General features: G+C 36.7%; 1 protein-coding gene across 5 annotated transcripts in view; it reads right to left on the bottom strand.

Moving 5' to 3' along the window:
* The window catches only part of col11a2 (collagen, type XI, alpha 2), a 38,129-nt gene extending 12,621 nt beyond the window's left edge, over window positions 1-25,508 (bottom strand). The window contains exons 1-27 of one of the 5 annotated variants that reach the window (XM_058754158.1): window positions 25,490-25,508; window positions 24,308-24,421; window positions 17,726-17,887; window positions 16,593-16,803; window positions 16,134-16,296; window positions 14,855-14,977; window positions 9,937-10,722; window positions 8,565-8,693; window positions 6,870-7,091; window positions 5,138-5,191; window positions 4,886-4,927; window positions 4,575-4,637; window positions 3,366-3,440; window positions 3,068-3,154; window positions 2,913-2,969; window positions 2,755-2,808; window positions 2,529-2,582; window positions 2,210-2,263; window positions 1,983-2,036; window positions 1,711-1,764; window positions 1,488-1,532; window positions 1,294-1,347; window positions 1,080-1,124; window positions 795-848; window positions 663-707; window positions 422-475; window positions 168-212 (exon numbers count right to left, since the gene is read on the bottom strand). In XM_058754158.1, coding sequence (XP_058610141.1) covers window positions 168-212; window positions 422-475; window positions 663-707; window positions 795-848; window positions 1,080-1,124; window positions 1,294-1,347; window positions 1,488-1,532; window positions 1,711-1,764; window positions 1,983-2,036; window positions 2,210-2,263; window positions 2,529-2,582; window positions 2,755-2,808; window positions 2,913-2,969; window positions 3,068-3,154; window positions 3,366-3,440; window positions 4,575-4,637; window positions 4,886-4,927; window positions 5,138-5,191; window positions 6,870-7,091; window positions 8,565-8,693; window positions 9,937-10,722; window positions 14,855-14,977; window positions 16,134-16,296; window positions 16,593-16,803; window positions 17,726-17,887; window positions 24,308-24,389 — 2,868 coding nt within the window. In that variant the 5' untranslated portion in view covers window positions 24,390-24,421; window positions 25,490-25,508. Of the gene's footprint in view, window positions 1-167; window positions 213-421; window positions 476-662; window positions 708-794; window positions 849-1,079; window positions 1,125-1,293; window positions 1,348-1,487; window positions 1,533-1,710; window positions 1,765-1,982; window positions 2,037-2,209; window positions 2,264-2,528; window positions 2,583-2,754; window positions 2,809-2,912; window positions 2,970-3,067; window positions 3,155-3,365; window positions 3,441-4,574; window positions 4,638-4,885; window positions 4,928-5,137; window positions 5,192-6,869; window positions 7,092-8,564; window positions 8,694-9,936; window positions 10,723-13,151; window positions 13,251-14,854; window positions 14,978-16,133; window positions 16,297-16,592; window positions 16,804-17,725; window positions 17,888-23,101; window positions 23,426-24,307; window positions 24,422-24,533; window positions 24,905-25,489 lie in introns of those variants that run through there. The other 4 variants (XM_058754160.1, XM_058754157.1, XM_058754161.1 and 1 more) reach the window with 4 other exon arrangements.
* Window positions 25,509-25,853: the final 345 nt, after the last annotated feature.

Genomic DNA, 25,853 nt, shown 5'->3' with positions numbered 1-25,853 from the left:
AAAATGTCTGTCTATATATCTAACAAAGATATGTATACATATATATTTGTTCTGTAGACAAATTGCTGATTACGAAAGTGCACGAATGCAGAAAGCATACAAATAGTTTTAATTTAATTTATGAAGTTATATAGAGAATTCTACTTAGCATTATCATATGGCCTCACCTGATTTCCTTTGGTTCCACCGGGGCCTTCCTTTCCAGGATGACCCTGTTAAGACACAAACAGCATATTCTTTATTCTTTACCACAGGTAAATAACCACATACACATTCACAGTCTTCTGTAAACATTTCGTTTTGCCTTATTAAATAAACTGACAATTGGTCTAAAATTATGAACTCCCATAAACTAAAAGATGTTAAAACACCAAACCAACAGGCTTATTTTGAATGTGAGACAAACACATCTAGCACTCACTGGAGGACCGTCAGCTCCGGGCATTCCTGGTAGACCAGGCTTTCCTGTGGGCCCCTTCAAGAAGACATACAAAATGTCATTATAATTGCATCCTTGAATACTTGATCTCAGAATAAGACTGGACATGTAAGTGTGTCATTTTTTTTTTTCCAAATGCAGACTTCAAAGTGGTAGTTCTGTAAAGCACTTTCATTGATTATTGATAATTATAGCTTTGTGTTCAACAATTATAAACACTCACTTTCTCTCCTGGTGGTCCAATAGCACCCTGTGGACCTGACATTCCCTATGACACAGAAAAACAATAATACTTAATATACTTCACTATGATTTTGTACATTTGTCATTAATCTGTAATAGACTCATTGTTCACCTGTGTTCCTGGAGCCCCCTGCTGTCCTGGAGGACCAGGCTCTCCTTGAGGACCCTTAAAAAAGACAAGGAGAATGAGGACATATACTGTCATATACTGTTTTTTTAGTTTTCTGTTACATTTTCTGATTGCTGTTATTATGAATATTATACCTATTACACACATATGCCAATTATTGCATATTTTGACACTGTTCAAGAGCGTGCACAGAGTAGTCAGAGTGCATTAGGGTAATGTTAAAGAACTCAAACAATTTGAGTCAGTGAATGTCAAAGAATTACTGACCAAGTTTCCTTTTGGACCATGTGGACCATCATTTCCACGAACACCCTGGCAGAGGCAGATAATATGGAGAAATTAAAGAAAGATCTGGACATCCCTATACAAATATTTATTTTTCAAATCTTTCAAAAAAAAAAAGAAAAAAAAGAAAAAAAAAGAAGCAAAATGTACATTTTATTATGCAGTTTTTGTGGTTGAGCTTTCAATTAATACTCACAGGAGGTCCAGGAAGACCAGAAGGCCCTTTAGGCCCCAGCAACCCACGAGGCCCCTACAGAACAAGAAAGAGGTTCATTAAAGAACGTACAAAGAAAGTATCCCTGCAGATTTTAAATTGGACAACAAAACCAATTTATACAGGTCAGTACTATCATATACACTCTCATATGTGTGAGAAACAGAAACACCCACCGGTTCGCCGGGAAGACCTCTAGGTCCAATGTCTCCATCGTCTCCCTGACAATTATCAAGGTGGAAGAGGACCATTAGAACAAGTTCACTTTTTTATGCTTTATAAAGATGATAGGTATTCAAGGAAAAAACGATCAACAAAGATCACAAGGATGTTCAGGCAACATACATCGTATTCACTATTGTTAATTTACTGTAACAGTACGAAATCCTTGAGAAGTACCCTTTCTCCGTCCTCTCCAGGGGGTCCTGGGGTTCCCAATCCTCCAGTTTGACCCTTAAAAAATAAAAAAATTAAACATTTTAATATTATTATGTAACTTATAGCTATGTTCCAAAATCCAGCGAGACCCCTGCTGTCTACTGTGTACACACTGGAAGACGATTCGATTTTGGCCAAAAAAGGTCTCTGTAATTACACTGCCTTAAAAGCTCACTATGTTTTGGAACAGGGCTTATGAACATTAACAACGATGTTAAAATGTCAGCACTTACACGATAACCCTTGTCGCCAGGCAAACCAGGAAGGCCATCAAAGCCACGGTCGCCCTAATACAGAAAAACATACACATACATGACTTTACAAACCACAGACGCTGCTCAAAAGACTCCAGGTCAAAGTCATTTCTATGAAGGAGTTTCAGAGCTGGAATAACACAAAAATACACAAATGAATCACACACAGAAGACAATTTTAACAAGAAATGATTAAGATGTCCGACCTTAATTCCAGTCTCTCCTGGCATCCCTCTGGCTCCATCCGCACCAGCACGACCCTGCAGGAAATATCAAACATAAGCAACTAGATTATTAGATTTCTTGAGGGAAACGCAAGGGGTGCCACCAAGATGCTAGGATGCGGTTGCTAAGGAGTTCTGAATTATTGATATGTGGTTGCTAGGGTGTTCTGGGTTATTGCTAGGCAGTTTTTTTTTACTACTTTGAAGTTACTATGATATTCTGTCCCATAAATAAGGCCTGTGTCAAAGTAAACCTGCATGTTTTGTTTTTCATTAGTCATGAGCACTGTAGTGGACTTACCCTCCGACCAGATTTACCAGGAGGACCAGACAACCCTTGAGGACCTCTGGGGCCCTGCAAAAACACAGTAGGGATGCATGATAAATTAGAAAGTTGCCTCTTTATATCCAAGATATTTATACATTCTGAATGTCAGAGCATCTCAGAATGGCTCATTGTCCTGCTAGTGTTCTTAAGGCATGGCTAAGAATTATAATGTCACAGAAACACAAATCAAGGACTTTACCTGAGGACCAGGGTCCCCGCTTTCTCCCCTTAAACCAGGACTTCCAGGTGTTCCCTATACAGGATCACAACATCAGAATGTAAGCACCTGACAAACAGCATGTAATACTGTAACAGACATGTCTGTTTTATTTATTTATCTGTGTTTAGTTCTTTTACCGTAGGTCCTGGACGGCCGGTGAAACCCATTGGCCCTGGTGGGCCTTTCATAGCCAACTAGACAGAAGAAAATTAAAATGCATAAAGTTAGAGCTCAATGTGGAAAAACTAATAAATAAATATTAAATAACTGCTATATGACAGCTGCTACTAACCCGAGCCTGAGACAGGATGGCTTGAGCTTGGGCTTCCTGTGCCGAGGCAACGGGCCCTTTTTCACCAGCACTCTGTCCAAAACGGAACTGCAAGAACCAGAAAAGAGTTTTGCAAATTAAGGAATTGACATCTATTTCTTTTAAGTAACATGGATGTAGGAACTCGGTAGGAGAATGTTAGGAATAAAGTCACATATAACTTGTTTAACCATAACGGTATAATGGTGACATCTAGTGGTGAGATGACTTTAAGAAAGAAAGAAAGAAAGAAAGAAAGAAAAAAGAAATAAATACTTACAGGAAGCATGACAGAAGTTCCAGGAGGTCCTGGGACACCGTCCGCTCCAGGTAGACCAGCTTTACCGGAAGGACCCTACAGAAACAACCAACAGGGTTAATTATACTGCTTTTAATTAAAATTATAAACACTCTAAACACACTAAATATATATATTTACAAGGACATATGCAAAGTTGAAACTATGAGCACCGGAAAACCGGAAAGTAACAGAATGATGCAAACTTAAAAAATGAGGCAAATCTAAATTCTGCTATAAAGCCAACAATGGTGTCATTATTCAGAACTAGTCAGTTCACTGTTAATTCAGTTTAGTTCAATAATTGTGTAAAATTCACCGATACCTAAATGTAATATATGTTACATTTCCATATAAGAAATATATTGTCATATGAAGTAAAAACATATGAAACCTATTAGAAATTGTCATATATTAACATATATATGCATGTTTATGTATGTGCACTACATTTTTGGACATGCATGTCATGTACATGTACTGTATATCCATCCTAAAATTCATCAATACTTGTTGATATTATGTAAGTAAATATAAAAGACAGACATGTATTTAAAAATGATTACAAACATGCAAATTTTTGTATATATGTTGTTTTAATAGAGCTACATATAAAAGTAAAACATATATTTCTGACATATTGTTGCTACATATAATACCATATACAAAAGCATCAGATATTTTAACATATGTACATTAATTTTAATATGGGAGCTTTACATATGTCAAATGTCAACTACCCAGAGAATGTACGCATGTTAAAATTATATATAAGGTAACATAAATGGCAACATTATTCTTCATATGGGGCAATATATGTCATTAATTACATTTCCATATGGACATTCATTATGAAACAAGCTATAAGCAGCTCTACTCAAGACAGTAATATCATTATTCAGCTCTGGTCAGTTCAATGTTGGTTCAATTCAGTTCAATAAGTGTAATTTAATTATGAGCAAATTCGATTTAGCTATAAATCAGAAGACAACAGCATCGTAATTCAAGCCAATTCAGTTTTGTTCTCATCAGATAGCGTCAGTGCCATCGAATCAGTGAATGAATATTAAATGTCTTTTAGACTCCAACTAAGGAGTGGCAAGGAACCCAAACTCAGTCATGTGACAGAAATGGAGAAGAAGAAAAAAACAGCCTCATCTAAAGCATAAACACAAAAAACTGTCCACTCACCCTCTCACCAGGATCACCAACAGAACCAGGGGGTCCCTGGGGGCCAGAGGAGCCAGGGAGACCCTAACACAGACAGAAATATTGCATAATTAAGAGTGTATCATCTACACAAACCACAGCTGTGAAACTTAAATTCTTATCATAACATAAATGGAAACATAAACTGGATAACTTGCAATGCTCAATATTGCAGTTGCATGAAAGTAAGTTCTGCTTTTCTGTTAGAAGAGTCAAATGCTATTTGGTCATTAGCTTAATTTTGGGGAGGACTAGGAATGCTAACTGATCATAAACAACTAAATTGCACATACTGCTGGTCCTTCTGGTCCAGTTGGTCCTTCAATCAACATGCCCTGTGAAAACAGTAAAATTAAGAAATTACACACAGAAATAATACATTTACAAAACACTAATAAATGAAATACATCACAATGCTGTTTTGTAGCACCCTCTGCTGGCCTGGATGAATTACTTGTCTTAACAGATAAAGCAGTCGCCTTGATTATTTCCAGTTGTCATAATGGTTTGGAGTAATGCTTTGATTATGGAAGTGTGACTCTTACAGGTTCAAGGACAGCAGGCTCTCCCTTCTCTCCCTTCTGGGCTCGCACGGAGGCCTGAGGAAAACAGATATGTAACCCAAAACAGAGCCCAGTCAATATACAAACAGAAGAAGCCGTCAGTCCAAGATGTTCAGGTACCCACCTACATTATACATTATAACCCCTTTTTGTGGTTTTGGACGTGATCCATAAACCACTGAAACTTAAGATTTACCTTGACTGACAAATTAAGGTAAGTAGATACTTAGCTGACCAAACAGGCTTAAAATGTCACTTATCTGCTGTTGTGAGGCCATCCATCTAAATGTAAGTGAGCACTATACATTTTTATTCTTGTATATGCAGGTCTACAGCATGTTAATACATACTGTACAGCTCTGGAGCTGAAGTCAAGCAGAAACACTGTGGTACCCTTCCAAGAAGATACTGCTGTTCTATGCTGATCAAGATTAGGACTGTTCTCAGATCAGCATAAGAGCAGAGGAGTCAACCAATACTGATGGTGCTCTACTGAACTAAGCACTCTACGCAGACTTGCAGAGGAATCTTGTGCAGGAGAAGTAGTGTTTAAGTCTTGCGATAAACAAGGTTTGCTGACATGGGAGCCATTTCCTGTTGATGGCATAACTTTCTAAATCATTACTCTAAGCAAACTTGATTTAGTCTTGAGTAAACACTGAATGCAAATTAGCTGACTGAAGTTCTCTTCCAAAACCTAGTGAGCAGCCTTACTGTCAACTGCCTACCAATGTTGTTACTGTTAAATATATATTAAAACAATGTTGCTGTTTTTTTGTTATTTGATACGGAGCCCTGGACATGATATTCAGTTAAATCGTGGCAACTTTGTATTACTTTGTACCCCCCATTTTAATTTGATTAAATCGTGGCCACGAGGGACTAAATTAATAAATCGTTAGAATGAATTCTTAATTTGTGTCTACAATTTCTATATATTTTTCACATGTCATGAGTAGGGTTCATAGTTTGAAATACAAATATACATACTAAATGAAAATATAAAAAAATTGAATAAATAAAAAGTAAAAGTAATCAGAAAATTAGAAATGTTTCCTTCAAGTACTAAAATGACTAAAAATAAAATTAAATTAAATTATGTAAATACAAGTTATAAAGAAAATTAATTATAAATGAAAATAAAGCTAAATAAAACTATAATATAATATAATTACTAAAACATAAACTAAAATTCAATTGAAAAATATAAAAATAAAAGCCAGTTCAAAATACTACTAATAATATTATAATCTAATAATCTTACCAATTCATAACTCATACAAATAGTCAGTAATCATTAAATCAATTAAATTATTCATATATATATATATATATATATATATATATATATATATATATACTTAATAATTATAAATGAATTAAGAATGAACAAATGTATCAATATTGTCCAGTATTTAATTAAATATAAACATATTTATAATCAATACCTCTTTTTTGCCAAGTAAAGGACACATGGGCTGCTGTCTTCAAACAAGGTATTTGCTTTGTCATCACATTCTACCTTAAATTTCTGTCTAGGCAGTTAACTAGGTTTTGGAAGTCTTGGACCAGTATTTAGACCAGCACCAGCACTTAGATGATCTTAACAACTCCCTGCTTGATCCCTCTGCAAGATTTAAACCCACTGCAAATTCAATTTAAGCTTTTCTCAAAGCTTTAAAGTGAATTTGCTGGAAAGCACAAGGTAACTTACACCTCCCTCATCTGTCACAGCGGACAGGGCAGGGCCAAAGGATTCTTCCGTCTTGCTTTCGATGATGGGCTCATTGTAGTCCCTGTAGGAATAGTCATACTCCTTTGTTCCAAAGTCGCTTGTAATGTACTCCTCAGTGAAGGGCTCGTCTGGTGTTTGAGACACCCCTTCACCACCTGTCTTGGTCGCATCTATTTCCTCAGCGCCAACAGTCTCGTCAACCTGGATCGTACCATTGGGAGCAGAGGTAGGGGTGGAGTGGATGGTTTGGAGGATGGAAGTTTATATGGTGTGATGGGGCAGAAATGAATAGAAAATAGGAAAATAGAGGGGAAAGTGGAAATTAGAAGGCAAAGAGACAGAATAATCAGAATAATAAATCTTACCTGTTGTAAAACAGATATGAGAGATGGGCAAACATCCACACACAGGCACAGGTTTACAGTCTCACACACACACACACACACACACAGTACACAGTCTTCTTCATGTCCAATTTTACACAATGAATCAATAGTCTTATTTACCACTTTAATTGTTCAGTCTAAAGCCCTGTTCACACCAAGAACAATAACTATAAAGATAACTGTAACATTAATCATATTAGCATGCACACCAATGGATGATAATGTTCTGTATATTATAATCGTGCACAGCCACTTTAAATGCTTAAGCTTTTTAAAGGAAGATGGAATCCTTCTCGTTATCGTTCATCATTTGGGAAAAAACATTCTGACGTCATTCCTCTGTGTTGTTACTATTATAGCTGTGTTGTAAACGTAGAATAAGAACGATTATTAAAAATGTATAGTTATAGTTACCATCCTTGATGTGAACGGTCCTTAAGAAAGCATTTGTCCATTTCATCTCCGTCATCAAGGCATTGACTTAACAAAATGTGTGACCATAATTATGAGCGTTGTGCCTCAAGATAAATTGAAATTCTTTTTCTGGTGCATTTTCCAAATATTGTTAATAAATCAATGAATTAGTTTCAAAATGAGACCACAGAGTCACTCAGGTCTATGGCAACACATTTACCAAAACTAAAGCACTACTTCTAGTCTCTTACCATTGTGTATTGTTGACTCTTTCATTTAAATTTTCAGGCCATGTCCATTTCCAAACCATTCCTAAACATCTATTCTTAAATACAAACCTGACCAAAAAGTGCCTCTCTAGACAAAAACATGTTTTAGTTAGGTTTATCCATTACTAACCCACTTACTTAGATGCTCAAAGTAAAAAGTTAGGATATAATGTTTATCAGTTTCTTAAATCTTACATATTGACAGTGTCTGCATCCCAAAAATAAAAATAAAAAATCTCACAAGAAGCTGTTCAGCAATGAATGCATGGTATTCATTCCATAATTGTACCATTTCTTTTGTGATCTCTGTTTCTCAAGATTTCCGTTCTTATGTCAAAATGGTGTTATGTCCAGTTTTGACATAGGAACAAGGAGAAAATTTTGAGGCAATTTTTAGAATCACAAAAGAATATCTGATCAAATGGATGCTATGCATTTATTTTTCAGTTAAGTACAGCACTTATCATGGCACACGTGGCTGCAAAATGGTTAATTGTTAAGGTAAAATATACACAGGCTGGTCTCACCTCCATTGTAATGATTTAGAGTAATCGAGAGACTGTTTTCAGCTCCATGTCTCTCAGATATCTATGGGTGTGGGTTACCTGGTTAATGGTTTCGTCATATCCAGTCAGATCACTCTCTGGCTGTGGGCTCGCCTCTTCTTCTACTGTGTAATAATAATCGGTCTCTGTGGGGGTGTGGTCAGCCTCTGAGTAAGCAGGATCTATGTCCTGATTGGAGGAGGCCGAGAGGTGGGAGGGGTTGGGGGAGGAGGTAAGCAGATTTGAAGGGGAGAGATAGATTAGTATGAAACAAGCTCAGGTCTGATGAACTTGTAGAAAGAAAAGATCAATGTGTTTTTGCCAATAGACACACAAAAACACCATTGATCTCATGTCATAGTAAAATCAGAACAGGAAACTTTTGCAGCTGGAATCAAAAATCTTGTAATAAGCCTTTACATTGTGAAAGACTTATTTGAATCGCCAAGATTTGCTGTCCCAGATTTTCCTTTCAACCTGATTTGGTTTAATTAGCCACTTTGCCATGTCAAGGATAAAATATAGTCAAGTTGGGTCAAAACTTGACTTTAAAGTTGTTGATGTTGGTGTCAATAGTCTCTGACCATTGAAACACAACCGACAACATTAGTAAACAACTAATCATGGATAATCATGGAGTGCAGCGTCACAGAGTCGGTGTTTTAAACAGCTGTGAAACTGCTTCATTCACATACTACTGACAGAACAGCATTTAACAAACAACACATAAAAGAGAAACAGGCTGAAATCATAAAGTGAGACGAAGAAAGAGACTCGTTGTGTCATGTGTAACATTGAGCTCGACCAATGACTCAATAAACTGCGACTTCTGATGTTTCTTAACTGATCACATGCTCTAATCGGCATTACCTGGTGATCTACTTTCTAAAAACTAACCGGGTAGAGAGTGTAGATTTGGAGTGAAAAGAAGACAGACAAAACACTGTACAAATAGCCATGCGGTAATGACACAGTCTATACCGCTTATCATATCCTTCTAATGATCTCTCAGATCATTTGATATATGAAAGGGTGGAGGAGATCCAGTGGGTCTGTATGTCTCCAACCTCACAGCTGGTCAGTCTCATGATACCTTTATGGTTTTACACACTGACTGAAAAGTAAAAAGTACAAAAGATCAAAAATATGCTTTAGAAATCTTTTTTTTTTTTTTTCTGCGCCTTCCTGATTCTGTTCTGAATCACATTAATACTGAAAACATATGTATAACCTGAAAGGTAAGATGTAGGACCTCATTCACAAAGCACACCAGAGTATGTGTTGCATCTGAGATCTTTCAACATTTTCGATGAAGACAAATCCCAGATCAACACTTTCTTTGAGACACTTTATGAACGCGGTCGTGAACTACCAGGATGGCGAGGTTGGAAATACAGCTCTGGAAAGCCAACGCGGGCTCTTGATTTTGTACCTGTTGATAACCATTGGTGGGTTTCTTCTTGGGTATTTCTGGAGAAGACACGGTCGTGCCACTCACAGCAGCCTTGTTGAAGGGTGGGAAATTTTTGGACATTGATTTGACGTTATTGATGTCCAAGTCCTTGGGCTTTGAAGGGAGAGGCAAAGGCACAGGGGTGGGTTTGAAAGCAACAGGTTTGTGAGTTTTAGCGACTTTGGTCTGAAACTTTTGATTTTTCACTTTTGGCTTTGCAGGTGCTGCATTGGCTTTTGTTTTGTCTTTGCCTGGTTGTGACTTGGTCTCTGCTTTCTTCGCAGTTGTCTCTGACTTCTTTGCTACTGTTACTTTAGTCACTGCTGCCTTTTCAGTCTTCACTGTTTTCGCACCATTGCCATTAGCTTTAGCTTCTCCGTTTGCTTTTTTCTCCACAGCTGCCTTCCCATTGCCATTGTTATTGGCTTTGCCATTGCTGCCAGTCTTAGCCTTACCATTAGCATCTTTCCCATTCCCATTCCCATTGCTTTTGCCATTGCCATTACCATTTACTTTAGTTTGACCGTTATTTTTTCCATTGTCGTTTGCCTTCTTTTTGTTGTCATTCTTTGGGGCCGGTGTTGCTTTTGGTTTGGATGCTAGTTTAGAAGCTAAAGTAGGTTTTATCTTTGAGATCAAGATTTGCGCAGCAGTAGGTTTGGCCTTTGGTTTTGGAGTTGGCTTGGTTTTAGCAGGTTTAGCTGGAGCAGCTTTGGATGGGGCAGTTTTTGACTTATCAGCTTTGCCGTTGTTCGCCTTTCCCTCCTATTTGATTAATATTGTTTTTATTTCAAAGCGCAAGTGTCGGGTCAGCGTTGATGAAAAGAGAGTGAATGAGAGAGAGACAGAGAGTGGAAGACATCAGGGATGGGTGGGATTGAAAGCAGTGGGGATGGACAGAAAAAGAGAGAGAGACAACACAATGAATTTAAGATCGCTGGTGCTTGAATGACTGACTGAGATTTCACTGGCATTACTGGATACAGTATGAAGATAAGTCAGATATGTTTATAGTCATTTAATAAGTTTAGACTTCATGAACTTCAATCATACCTAAAGAAACAAATAATTTGATACTGTTTTCTCCAATAATGCCAATCTCCACATTAAAAAAGCAGCATGTTGTGCGCATGGGGATGTAACGCTGTGAGGCACTGGGGGAAAGTTTGCTCAAATAGCATCTGCTGATAAAACTGATGCATGGCTGGTACACTGTGCTGCCCAACTGCACAGAAAGAGAGGGATATTAAAGGAAAGGAAGGGAGATAGTCATAATGCACCATTCATAATCCCATTAAAATGACATTGCTAGAAAATTATTAAAGAAAACTGTTAAAAATCAGAATACTGATTCAAATATTATACACCAATCAATGTGAAAGGAATGAATGGCGTAGACTACCCAGATTCAGTTGATAAGCAAAAGCACAAACTGCAGAAAATAAAACAGGCATATTAATTGAAGGCTAATCCACAAGTTGACACATACTAGCTAAATTAAATTAAACTAGCTAAATTAAACTAGTATAGGTTAACTATACTCACAGTGAAACACAAAATAGTTTTTTAAAGAGCTCAGAGAGCACGCAAGATAAAGACATGACTGTCCACAGGGAAAGAAAAACAGCACTAAAAATAAGTGAGAGTACAATCTTGGCCAAAGTGAAAGTAAACCTATAAAGTGAAGAGATGAATATGAATAAACACATAGACACAGACGCTCGTTGTACATGATAACAGATCAGAGTGACACAAGACACAAGCGAACTCACAAGTTTTGTTACTCACACAACAGGTGAAACGTGAAAACATGCAAATACACATAAGAATAAAACCAGGTTTAAGAAGAGTAATGCCATGCACTTGGGAAGAATGCAAAGTGGTGCCCTTAAAAAAGCCTGTTTACCTGAGCTATTATGTCAACATCAAATCAAAAAGTTACAATGGCCCTGTTTACATGCACATTAAAATTTTGAATGGTCAAAAAGTTTTTGGTTCATTTACTATGAAGTATTACTGAATTGCAGTAATTAACCAGAATATGGACTTTAGCCATAAAATGTAAAAAAAAAAAGAAAAGAAAGAAAAGTAAACTTAATTTACTAAACATAATTTAGATACAGTGTAAATATACCACAAAATATAATTTATTCTGTATATAATAATATATATATATATATATATATACTTGGATCTATAGACACTACATTCTCTGTTTAGTAAATCCATATTTAATACATATCTCTTTCTCTAGAGCTGTTGGTTTAACACAGTGGGGCCATGATCTGTGATATAGTGTGTGTGTGTGTGTGTGTGTGTGTGTGTGTGTGTTGTGCCTCCAGTCCCCTTGAAAAATCCACATACACACAATCATGTACTGACCAACACAAACATTCTGACACTATACAGGTACAAATATATGAGAAAGGACAACATGTAAATGACACAGGAAACCTCAATATTATAGTGTGACAGGTGATGTGCGAGGTGAAACGAGGTGAAACGAGGTGACGAACGGAAAGAGGTGGGACATCACATGACAATGTGAGACAGGAGTGAACAGAAAAGAGTGGATGAACGTATTCAGTTGAAAGAGACAGGTGAGTTTAATAAACTCTCTGTGTCCAATTGGTTTTTGTAAAATGTATACATTTAAAGAAATTAAAAATTTAACTTGTCAATGTCATTGAAATATTTGCATACTGACTTCAGATTGGTATTCTGTATTTCTTTTAGTTGCATACTATATTGTGATTTTTCTATATTCTGATGACTGTTTTTCTTCTATATATTCAGGTATGCAAAACCAAAGCCTACAGTCACAGTTTACACTGCAATACATATATATATATATATATATATATATATATATATATAAAAAAGTAATCAATATTTTTATCTTGTTTTCTAGTAAAGCAATGGATAAGACTGTAATACTTATTTTCTTTTTTTTTACCCTGCTGTCTTCTTTTTAGCATAAACCTCATCAAATTTTATTATATCTGTTTTGTCAGAGGGATGTTTAGAAAACAAGACAAGAATGCAGATTAAAAAATGATTACATTTATTTAAAACATTAACATTATTTTTTCAGCCTTGCAGGCACTTATCAAGTTACCCTAAATCAGGAATCATGCTGTCTCTTTCTCCACCCCTCTTTTCTGATTCACTTCACTTTCGCTCTCCCTCTTTACCTCTTTGGTGGGGTCCACGGCTGGGACGGAGGGAGGGACACTCGTAGTTCCTTCATAATAATAGGGGTATTCATAATCATCCCGCTCTTCATCAAAGTACTGAGAGACATGGGGGGAGAGAGAGGAGCAGTGAAGCCAGAGGAATGCAGGGAAGGAGAGAGAGAGGCCTTGTGAGTGACAGGAAGAGAATGTAGCAAATGACAAGAGGGAAAAAAGAAGATTTTGGGAAGAGAAAATGATTGAGAGAATAATAGGGAGAGAAGAGAAAAGTGAAGGATGAGTAAAGGGAGATGTAGGAACTAGAAATAAAGGGAAGATGAAAGCATGATGGTTTTATCATTTGTTCATCAGACTCATGGCTTTGAGTAACACTCAGATGTTACTGCATTACTGCAAAACACACTGAGAACTTCAATGAACAAGAAAACAAATGCATTCATCTGGAAAGCTGGCACAAGGGTATATTGTAAGCAGTAAGCAAAATAAAGCTATTATATGCAGTTTCAGCATTTAGATTCAATCGGATGTTATAAAATAATTTTCACCCTAAATTCAGATTGTACGAGCTGTGCTTGAAGCAATTATAAAAGATAAAAGCCTTTGTGGCAAGTTGCTATGTTGCTCAGCATATTTGGCTAAAGAATTATTCATTCTGATTAAATAAATGTATTAAATATAAGTGTTTATTGAACACTGGAGTAATTTATCATATTTCTGTCTCAGGGTTATTATATGTAAATACAACTAAAATTTAAAGTAAAACTAAAATCATACAAAAAATTTTTTTTCATTATTTGAAATAAAATAAACATTAACTGGGATGATTAACATTAATAACATAATATGATTTTTATTTTTAGCTAGGCAACATTTTCATTTTAATTTAGCTAATACTAAAATTTTACTATATAGATAGATTTAGATAGAGAGAAAAAAAACTACTAAAATAAAAACAACAAACTTTAAAATGAAGAAAAAAAACTAACTCAAAATAACAATAAAAACTACATTTGTATCTTACTGATACTAAAATATGTTATGTCTTCATTAAAGCAATACATTATAATGCATTTTTGAAGCCTATGCCTATAAAGCTGTAATAAAGCTCCTCTAGGTTGCTATGTTTCCAATTTGATCTAAACATTGCAGTGAGATTCCTCTTGTACTTTGTAAGAGATAAATCTCAGGAAAGCCACATGCACTGATGAGAAACTTGAGACTGCATTAGGACAGAGCACCTTTGATGATGTGGAAGAGCTGTGGATGTATGAAAATGTGTTGGAGTGTGTATCTGACTCACATGAGGGGCTCTATTATACTATAGGTGAAATATGACACTAATGTGCTTTGAAACATAAAAATTCTAGATTTTTATGGATGATTTTCATGGATATTTAGCTGGCATTCTGATGTGAGATGCATTTGTGAGTAACATTTACAAAATCTGGCTTGGCCCATATTTATCCAAGCATTCAGCGCAAGTCCAACCCAAGTCAAATACAGATGCAGCTTTTGAATGGCATGAGATTAATGACTGAATCAAGGCAGACTCTACAGCAAATATTTGGACGAGTCGCTGTTTTTGCATAAGCAAAAACTTTTATCATACATTGATGCATTGAGAAGAGTTATTTCTTCACGTGTAACTCCATTTTGATATCTCACATCTTTGCCCCATTGTACAAATGTGCTGTGGTACTCACGTAGCTGTTTGGGTCCTGGGACTGGACTTTGGGCAGAGGAGAGTCACAGTCGGGGCTGTAGTGCTCGCAGAAGTCATAAGCGGCCTGAGGATTGGATGCGATCATCAGCTGCTGGATCTCACCCTGGAGAGAAGCAAAGGAAAAAAAGAAGAGATGTCACTTTAACAACCAGATGTGAATAAACTATCAAGTTTGTTACCGGGGGTCAAAGTCAGGTAATGTGGGATACTAAGGAATTTTGTATGTGCAAGATTTTTTATTTTTTTATTTTTTTCAAATAAAATTTTATTTGAATAGCGATAAGTGAAGTGCAACAGAACTGTCTCACATTTTCTTATTATACCATATAAGAGGAATTTAAAATCAAAATAAAATGACATTTGCAACCCCGTTCTGAGACATATTTTAGAGTAAAGTAGAATATTCAACAAGAAAACGTAAGATAGGACTTTAATTTGATACAGCAGCAATTGACTGGATCATGTCAAGTGGGCATTCAACAAGAGTACGCTGTAAAAATGATTTCATAGTTCAGTTGTTTCAAAGTTGACAACTTGCATTTTCTGATTTTTTATTCAACTTGACATGTTTCGTTTTCACCGTCTCAACTAGTTTGTAAGTTCACTTAACAGGAGTATTTGGCCCCTCGGTAACATTTGTGTGAGGTTTCAGAAGTCAGAAAGAGCTTTATGAAGACAGATGCAGACCAAAAAAAAAACGTTTAAAAATGTTCATCATCATCAAATTTGGTAAATAAATACGTATTTGTACTTATTGGTTCACCTAACGGTCCAGGAATGTGTATTAACAAAGTAAATAAGGTCAGTTTTGATTTCATGTTGACAATTCTTGTTATTTCACTTGCCTATAACATGCAGGCAATTTAAAAAACTCCACATATGTTACAAAGTAACCCTTCTTAAAGGGATAGTTAACCCAAAAATGAAAATTATGTCATCATTTACTCATCATGTTCTAAACCTGTATGAATTTATTTCTTCTGCTGAACACAAAAGATGATATTTTGAAGAATCTGGGTAACCAAACAGTTGCCGGTCTATGGAAAAAGTCATATGGAAGTCAATGGGGACCATAAACTGTTTGTTTACCCAGATTCTTCAAAATACTGTATCTTCATATGTCCAACAGAAGAAAGAAATTAATGAGTAAATGATGACAGAATATTTTTGGGGTGAACTCTCCCTTTAATTGTCATCTATCAATCACAAAGTGTGTATCACAGAACTCCTTGATATCTCTTGCACACTGTATACCAGACCTGGAAGACCTCCTCATCCAGGAGACGGGCTCCAAAGACAGTGATGCCCTTGGTGTCCAAGACTGGGTTGTTGCTACGCGGCAGAGTTTTTGTAATACGATTCTTGCAGTCAAGGATCAGAGTGATGTTCTTCTTCTGCACAGAAATGGCAATGCGGTGCCACCTATAGGATGAGAGGAGATATTGAAGGTTTAATGTGCGTGAACTGGAGCGATAGTCACAAAGAGTTCCTGTATATAGTTTGAGTGTTTGCCGAGAGCCATTAATATAGACTGGAAGGAACCTTTCAGCCCCTGCATACAAAATTTCTTAGTCTAAAAAGTGATGTTTACTATTCAAACAACAGTTACACATCACATTGCTTGGAAACTAACAGCATCAGTGTGGCATAACACAAGTAATTATAAGATATTTGAAACTGGATGGGCCGATGGGGCTCAGCAGGCATTGGTTACTGACTTGCCATCAGCCAGGTTGACCCCTTTGAACAGTGGGTAGTCCTCTGGGGCGGGTTTGCGATTCTGGTCTTCATACAAGAAGATGGGCGAGCGTCCCAACTCTACACCGAGCTGCTGGACACCCTGCTCATTATAGATGGACAGCAGGAAGGCCTGAAGACCAGCCTTGGCCTTTACCAGAGTCATGATGGAGAAGTTCTCCGGGAAACGTCCTACAAGAATTAAAAAAACAAAACAAATAGAAATATGAAGATTTGAGACAAACAAAGTAGGTTACTTCAAGCACAGACACATTTGCAGTCTGGGATAAACCTATGATTCATGACTCAACTTGCAGAAATTGCACATAATTCATTGACACTAACATTCAGATTTAGTTTTAACTACGCAACCATCTCATTAGCTACTGAAAAGCTCTCATCCTGCTTTTGAGGAGTAATTGCATGTTAGGGACCCAAATGATTTTCACCCAGACCTAGTAATCTTTCTAAGCATATTAAAACAGCACCCAAATAAAAAATAAAATAAAAACTTGAAACCAGTATGAGCATGAATGACTCAAAAAAAGAAAAAGAAAAAAAGAATTGCAACCAAAATACCCAGCTGATAAATAATTTCACACTTCATTTATATAATAATATATATATATATATATATATATATATATAATTTCACACTTCATTTCTATATATAATTATATAATGCATATAATGCAATTTCACACTTCATTTTATATATATAAATGTATATATATATATATATATATATATATATATAATGCACTTTCTCTATAACCAAAATGTAAAATTCCTAATTATATATATAAACATCTACAAAAGTATGCTGCCTTCAATTTTTACGTCTCAGCACTTTTCCTTTCAAGCCTTTCAATTATGAACCTATCTTTTGCACAAATCATACCCTTGTCCTTTTTGAATTCCTTCATACAGACCGAGACACATACTGACATTTCATAAGTGGCTTTCAGATACATATAACTAAGATCCTACAGCTGTTTTTATAGATAAAACATTAAGTTATGCAATTGTGTGCCTATGAACACAACAGAATGTCTTCAGATCTGGTTTATGTGAATAACAGTTATTTAAATGCTTATACATTAAAAGAACTTACCTGAGAATAGTTGTTTGGTGGGGGCAGAGATCTGGGCTTTCTTAGTGATGCGGTAGGCATGGTCAGGAGTGCCGGACCGGCGAGAGGTGCAGAAACCCGGGACCTTCTGCACACCTTCAGGGAGGGAAGGCAACTGCAGCACCCGCAAAACATCTATCGGATCTGTAGAAGAAGAAGAGTTTGGTCACTGTTAGAATAAGAAAGTGCATTAAGATACTTTTTAACATTATTTCACCATTCATTAAATTTATAATACATGATTTTGCATTCATATTAACAGTTTCTGTTCATTTAGATCCAAAGAGAGCTCATAGCACATATTTCTGTAAGTATGAGCCTTGCAAAGTGAAATAACATGATTTTCAGACAAGATAAATGCACTTGTTTTTGGGAACACTATTTTACACAGTTCAGAAAGTGAGTTCAAACAGATGTTGAATCATTCAACAGGCCCCACACAGACAGGTTTTAAAATTTTATGTCTATTTCCATCTTCCTATTGCTCTTGGCAGCTCTGTTGCTCTTTATGGGATTCATGTGAATCCTGATGCCATCTGCTCGAACCCACAATGTGTACTACATTATTAACTGTCTAAAATGATGTTAAACTCTCTAACAAGTCTTAATGTATTTGCAATACCTATTTGAGGTTAAGCATGTTTGGCTCTGTCTCCATATACTCTTTCTAGGGCTTGACAAATCTTCTGCTTCCTTTCATTTTAAGCTGGCACTTTCCTCTGAGGCTCTGCCAGTATTTTTGGTCCCTATAACCACATTGACCAAAATATGGTCTGTGCAGTTACCACAATGGGTAGTTAAATCATTTTGCATTTAGAAACTCGCATATTCATATTACAGACCAAAAATAATGAATTCTACTTATGTAAACTAATTAGAATGTGAGTACACAGTTAGCCATAGAAAAAATATAGAGACACAATGCTGTAAGGAAACAGGCTGAAGGAGGTTCAAGAGTGCAGGAATACCCTAAAATGGGGCTTCTAGCTAAAATGCAATGCTTCCTTGATTCTCAAAAGGTGAACCTATTCAAACATTCTGGGAGAAAGAGATGAACAAGAAAAAGAAAGTCTCTGGTCACTGTATCGGTTTCCAGAAGAGACAACCTGCACAATGTATGGCACTGTTTGAGACCTCAACCACCGCACTATATATGTCGCTGGGCCTTCTCAGATAAATTGGATAAAATAAGGAGGGAGAGGCCCAAAAAGCATTTCTCAAATAGAGCAAAATTGGGAATAAGGGCAAGCAGTGCACAAATAAAATAAGACACCGTAGACAAAAGAGAATTAAAAAAACTGAGAATGAAAACACTATATATCATTTAATTAGATCAAAAAACTATTTTGAAATTTAAAATCAAAAGTTATTATATTAAGTTTAATAGAATTAAACTTAAGAATTAAACAGCATTTATCTAAAAATTGCTCCAAATAATAAAAAAAAACCCACTTTCTATCAATAGGTGAAATGATCAGACAAATCATCTCAAAATAGCTCAATTTTAGCTGATTAATCAACCTGAATTAGTCGATCACTTCTGCAAAGCCATGCACTTATTATAGAAGACATTACTGCTTCTACTTCATCTACCCAACACCAACATTCAACAGAGCTCAGTAAATGTTTTGTAAATGGCAAACATGTTCTTGAATGTCTGAAACCTGAATGCTCTCACAATGCATTCACACAAACAAACACTGTGTGCTCACGCAGTTCGCAAACACAGGAACAGACAATGATCCTCAAAGAACAAGACCAAGAACCAACATTCCCAACAGTAAGTCATTAGCAGTCGTGGTGACCTCAACATTTCTAAACAAACTTCCACCATCAGAACTCTGTCACAGAACATTCCAGGAGATTGGTTACTCCATCTTCTCTTTCTTTGAGCTTTGGTGTTCTAGTGTCTTCTTGTGAGCTTCAAATAACTGTGCTAAATACCAGCGGGACGTACCACCTGACACCTTGACCTTTTCAACTCTCACCTTTACTTCTCACAAAGATGCTCTTGTTTTGAGCAAAACGTATGGATTGAGGATGAAGAAGTAGATAGAGAAGAGGTTCAACATTTCTGAACAGACGAGGAGGAAACATTTGCAAATGTATCAAACAACTGCAACAAATGTGACAACAAACCACAAACAGATAAAACATCAGAAGATGCAATAGACATGAAGATAAATCCATCAAACCGTCTGGATCTGTCTCCCCTGTCTCATTCTCTCTTCCCGCCAACCGCAGTAGTTAGGCGTGCATGTACAGGCCTGTCTAGAGGTTATAATTTAAATCATGGCTCTCTATATTTATGATTTATTTATAATACGCAGACAGCTATGCCATCATACCAACTCCTGGCATAATATGGGGTTACAGAGACATATATATCAAAAGAGTAGGTATTTCATGTTCACAGATTGCCAAGTGTGTTAGTGTGGTTGATGTGTTTTTGATCTCGATGAAAGGTTTAAAAAATAAAAAAGCCAAAGGCTGACACAAGCACATTAGCCTGACTAGTGATGCTTTCCAGGAAGCGAATAAAGGTTCCTCTCAACAAATGTAGTACTTTTATGACTTTTAAAACAAACAATCAGCAATCTACCTCTAAACAATAGGCCAGTTCATTTGTGAAGTCTAGATAATGTGTCCATTCAGTTCAAGTGCAGAGAGCTATTCAATTCAACCTAAAAAAAAAAAAGCATTCAGACATATTTTCAAATGATTATTTGCTGTCATTTGCTTAATACTATTCTCATTCCCTAGAGATGGAGGGCCTCTTGAAAGTCAGCGAAGAACTGCTTTAGAACATGTATTGCCTTAAACAAAGGTTGTAAATTTGTTATTATACATTATAATACTATACTAATACTATATATACTATTATATATATTCTGTGCCACAGTGCCAGCGTGTTCTGGGTCTAGGTGGCTCAGTATGAGTCAGTGTGTATGTGGTGTACAGTGCGCCTCTGCTTGCCACTGACCACACGGCCACTATATTAAACATCATGTAAACTAAAAAAGACTGAGCGTTTATACAGACTCCCCACAGCTACTGCATACACCCATCACTGTAAACCAAAGAATACACTACTCACAAAAAAATGTATATACTTTACTAAGAATTACTCAGACTAATGCCTATTAATAGCAATCCAAGATAATATGGTTAGCAAAACATTCTGAATCAGTCTTAAATTTGGTTACTGACAAATAGCTTGGTCGCTTTTTTCAGTTTCAGTTTTTTGCTTATTTCAGTTGTGATCTTAAGCAAAGAAGTGTGAAAACAGACAGCTTTTATCAGCTTACAAGTGTAAAGATGCATAATCATAAGGCATGCACAAAGGTTTAAATTCCTTGAGACATATTAATAAAAAATAAGCCAGACTAAAAGATGAGGGTGCTTATTATGTGCTCAGTGAATCCTTCAGATGTGGTGCTATTGAACTGAAAAGCTTGAGCATGTGTTGGGCCCTCTTGTGGTGAGATGTCTGCATTCCCAAAAAACTATTTTAAACTAACCTTAAAATACAGAAATTTTGTGAGATATAAAACCTGCTGCAACAATCCCGGTAAAGACATTTCCATTGCATGTTTCCATTTTAAGAATTCCCCCCCCCCACCACCAGAATAATCAGCTGCAATGAAAGTTGAAACGTGTCTGGAAGAGAGATAAAGTGATCTATTTAAGGTATTAATGGCTCAAACATTACATTCTTAAATATAACGGTTCTATATTAGCATCAGTGGTTCTATGAAGAGACCTTAACCTCAATGGAAATGTTCCATTCCACAAAAGGTTCTTTAAAGTGGAAAAAGGTTCAATGTTCTTTGAAAACTAAAAGGGATCTTCTATGGCACTGGTGTGAAAACCTTCTTCTGGAACCTGTATTTTTAACATTGTATGCCAACTTTCTATGTATTTTAGGTTTAAAAACAACCCTTTGCAAAGAGACTGTGTGGACTGAGCCTTGAAGACATGATGACTAACTATCTAGACATACCGCAAAGCTGTGCTTCTTCAACCAGAGGAACTGTATTGTTGTCAACAGAGCCATTTGTGGAAGTGTGAGGCTTCTGGAGGCCTGTTGCGGTCAGAGTGTGAAAAGATTCCTACAGCTGGAATTGAATCACTAGGGTTAGTTTTGTTTGTTAGTTATGGGAGAAGAATAATAAAGAAATGCTTGCTCAGAGCGAAAAGCATAAGGCTGATCACTTAGAAAACTATAGCACAACTCACTACAACAATTAACTTGAGGTATCATCCATGCACTAACAATAGTTGCAAGTTTAATACCAAGTATGCACAATTATTATAGTGATGCTATGCTCTTTCCATGCATGCATAAATTCAACAAATCTAATAAGGGATATGAGGAGCACCCATTAAACTCTTCAACCCTCATATTCCCAATGCACTTCAGGATAAGAGTAAGTTAGTGATGGGGAAGATTAGCAATGTAAGTAACACACAATGACATTCATGAAACTGTCAGGAATGATGGACACACCCATGAGGACAGTCTTTTCTCACGTGCTACGAATATACACACGAATATTCCGGGCATTTCCTTCACACACAGTGGCTCCATTCAGTCCTCATTCGCTGCATTGGGTTGAGGGTGTTTTGGTTAACAGAAGTGAGACAGACTGTTCTTTGAGAGCGCTGCCTTTGAAATGAGGTTGAAGGAACATCCATGTTAAATAAATATTCCCCACCTAAAAAACACAGCGCTCTCAAAAGTATGTCTGCTGTCCCAAAGTTAACAATATGGAACAACAGTGACCGCTTAAAGGTAACTAGCAGATATAAAAATGGACTTGAACATAAAAAGAGAATCCTAAATAGTGGCTAGGTTTGCAGAACTTTTTGGAGTTTAGTTTTGAACAAAATAAACTGGTTTGTGTTATTAAGAATCATAGATGTTTTTGAACCAGCAACAGCAGACTGTGGAATATTCACAGTGCAACGTTCACCGGCCTAAAACTGGCATACTGTGGAAAATTCTCCAGGTGTAATAGACGTGTGCGTTTACACAAATATCACTGAGCTCACACACGGAGACACTAACTCATTCACTGCATCTCTGAGAACCACAGGGCAGAATAATAACCTACTCATGCGAGGCACAAATATTCAGACTTCCTCCAAACACACAAGGGAGGGAATGGGGAGAAAAAAGAGCGATTAAATCAGAAATCTGGAATTACATCCACGCCTGAGGGACTTTAGGTGTGCGCCATCATCTAAAAGATCGTTTTGTCACTTTTTCATTCAAACAGAAGCTTTAAATATTAATTAAATCTGTCCAAATCTGGTGTGAAAATGTACTATATCTGATTATGTGCTTCTACTTACTGTAAAAGAAACGTCTATGGAGAAGCAGCAGAATCTGGAGCGCCTCTCACAGACTAGTGGTGAACGCTAGAAGCGCAGCCGACGATTTACGTAAAAAATATTAATGTGCAGAAATTAATGTCCAGTCGGCAGGGGTAAATAAAATAAAATACTAATTGTATATGGAACTTCTTATATTAAATATGGATTCGTTTTTCTAAATAAAACAAAAACCTACTGCAACAAAAAGCGCACTGGAAAAAAGTTCGTAACGTTTACGAAGACGAAAAGCTCTCGTGTTAATAAAAATAACAGTTCAGAGCAGGTGAATAATGTATAAAAGGTTTTGGACACTCTGAGGTGAGTTATTTGGGCTATAGATTAACAAATACAAAAATAGCATTAGATATTGTTTTTAGAAATTATTTTTAAGAAAAGCGACGAGACAGAATATACCAGCTAGCGACGCTCAGGAGGCGCAGTCATGGCTAAATTAGTGTTGCTAGGGGCAACGGTTATTATTCAAAAATATTTGATCGCTAAATGTCGAGACTGACCAATCAGAATCAAGCATTCCAGAGAGCCATGTAATATAAAAAAAACAATAAATGAAAATTAAAAATGTAGCCTAAACAAAAAACATAAACTATATATTTTAAATTTACGATACGATTAATGTTCGTTGTTTGCACTACCAACAAATATCATCTCAAGGTGCTGTGCGCTGAAATGAAGTTCAAACCAGGATGTGAAACCTGTCAGTGAAAGCACCGTCCTATCCTATGCCACCGTCTGGGATGCCACATAATGTGTGCCAACGCGGCCTGGAGCTCAACTCATGGGCCTGTATTTGTTTTGTGCATATTTCAATTCCTTGAAAAATTCGTACGAGTTTAAAGACTGGTGTCAATTTAAGGGACTCGAACCAAATTTTAGTCTGCTATAACGTGCGCTCACCAAGTGACAGCTAGATCCAACATGATGTATCAGAATTAAAAGTAGAAATCAGTGCACTGAAATCACTTTAACAGAAGATAATAGAAAATTCAAGCATCTTCTTGGAAACACTAACACACAATCACCTGCGTAATCTCGTGGATACCTGGCGTGCGTAAAGCGCATCAAAACCTAATGTTGCATTGAAGCAAAATGCATCAATGCATAAATCACGTTACAGTTTCTTCTGTCAAATCCCACAAACACAAACAGAAAAAGCAAAATGCTCACCTGCTTGTGCCAGAGTAAGGCACAGGAGGAGCAAGAACGAGGTCTCCATGCACCACGGCCTCCGCTTCTTCCGAATATCCATAGTTCCCAAGTGTTTTGACCGGTTTGGTTGGACTACAAGGCAGGACAGTTTCAAATTAGCCTTTTCGTTCTTTCGACATCAACTTCGACTTGGCCTCTAACAAACTTGGTGTGTTTTAAGAGACGTCTTGAAACGCACACCCACCTTGTTCTTCAATAAGTTATCTGTGTTATGTACAAAACTTAAATAGAAAGAAGGGAACGGGTAATAAATATGTAGTTTTACAGCTCGAAACCCCTAATGCTAGAGCCCCATTGAGTCTGAGTGAACAGAAAAGCGGAGAGAGCAGAGAGAGGCTTCAAATCACTCTCTCTCAATCTCTCTCTTTCTCTCTCCCTCTTCTTACTTTCTCCCACGAAATGCGAGGGAGCGCGCGCGCGTGTGTGTGTGTGGAGAGAGAGTGAATGAGAGGGTAGAGAGCAAAAAAGAGGGAGGGAAATGCATGCATACGGACTTCTGCGGCTTTCTACGCGTTCGTTACGTGTCGACATACATAATTTCAAGAATTTATGAAAGGATCTATATGGCCCAAAATATCTGTATTCATCAAACGAGCTATTGATGTTAACGTGCCAGTGATTGGCATGTAGATCAGTCAGTTTATTCCTCTCTATTTATTTCTGTTTCACAGCTGAACCATGTAGGACCGATGGGTCCGTAGGCATGAAGGATTTCAGCCGCCAATCAGATCCTTATCCGCTCGTGACGTCACATGCCCTCTTCCCTCCCTTTTCACGGCTCGGTCCAACTCGGTTACTCAAATTAAATGACCACGGCAGCAGGTACCGAACAAAATTAACGTTTAGCCCTGTCAGCAGAACTTCATTTCGGTTAGTCATACACCATTATTAAAAAAATGTTTATTGTATGTTAATTATTAATGGATTTCAGGCCGTCTGCTTGTTCTGTCAGTAGTTCATGCTGAGGCTTGTCTCGCGCAGCGTCTTTTGGCGCCTTTAGCACATTTAGCTAATATTCAACTACTGAAACAAAAACCCAAACGGGTATATTTACATATCATTCACGTTTTAGTGATGTGTCAATGATATGTAAATATATAATAAAGTGATAAAACGCTATAGGTTACTTTGTTGACATACCATGCCATGCTGATATAACGGCGGAACGGCCTGTTGCTATAGTAACCGCCTCCCGTAAAGCCAAAGGTGATTATTTAGCGAACTCTCTAAGAATTTGTTTTATTAAAATAATTTTTTTTTTTTTTTCACATTCTCAAAAGTGGCCAAATTTACCAGATTTTATTATATTATTATTATTTTATTATATTATATTCTACTATATTAATTTATAGCAGCCTAGCTATAAAGCATAACATTACAGCCTAGTTTATATATAGCCTAAAAGTAATGGCCCTACACATAAGCAGACCTTTTAAGTTTTTAAGTGACAAAAATCAGAAAGTAATGATTAAATGTAGTCATAGGCTACCTCCCGTTTGATCTC

This window comes from Onychostoma macrolepis, chromosome 19 (genome assembly GCF_012432095.1).
Source record: "Onychostoma macrolepis isolate SWU-2019 chromosome 19, ASM1243209v1, whole genome shotgun sequence".
NCBI lineage: Eukaryota > Metazoa > Chordata > Actinopteri > Cypriniformes > Cyprinidae > Onychostoma > Onychostoma macrolepis.
This window is presented reverse-complemented; position numbering and strand designations above follow the sequence as displayed.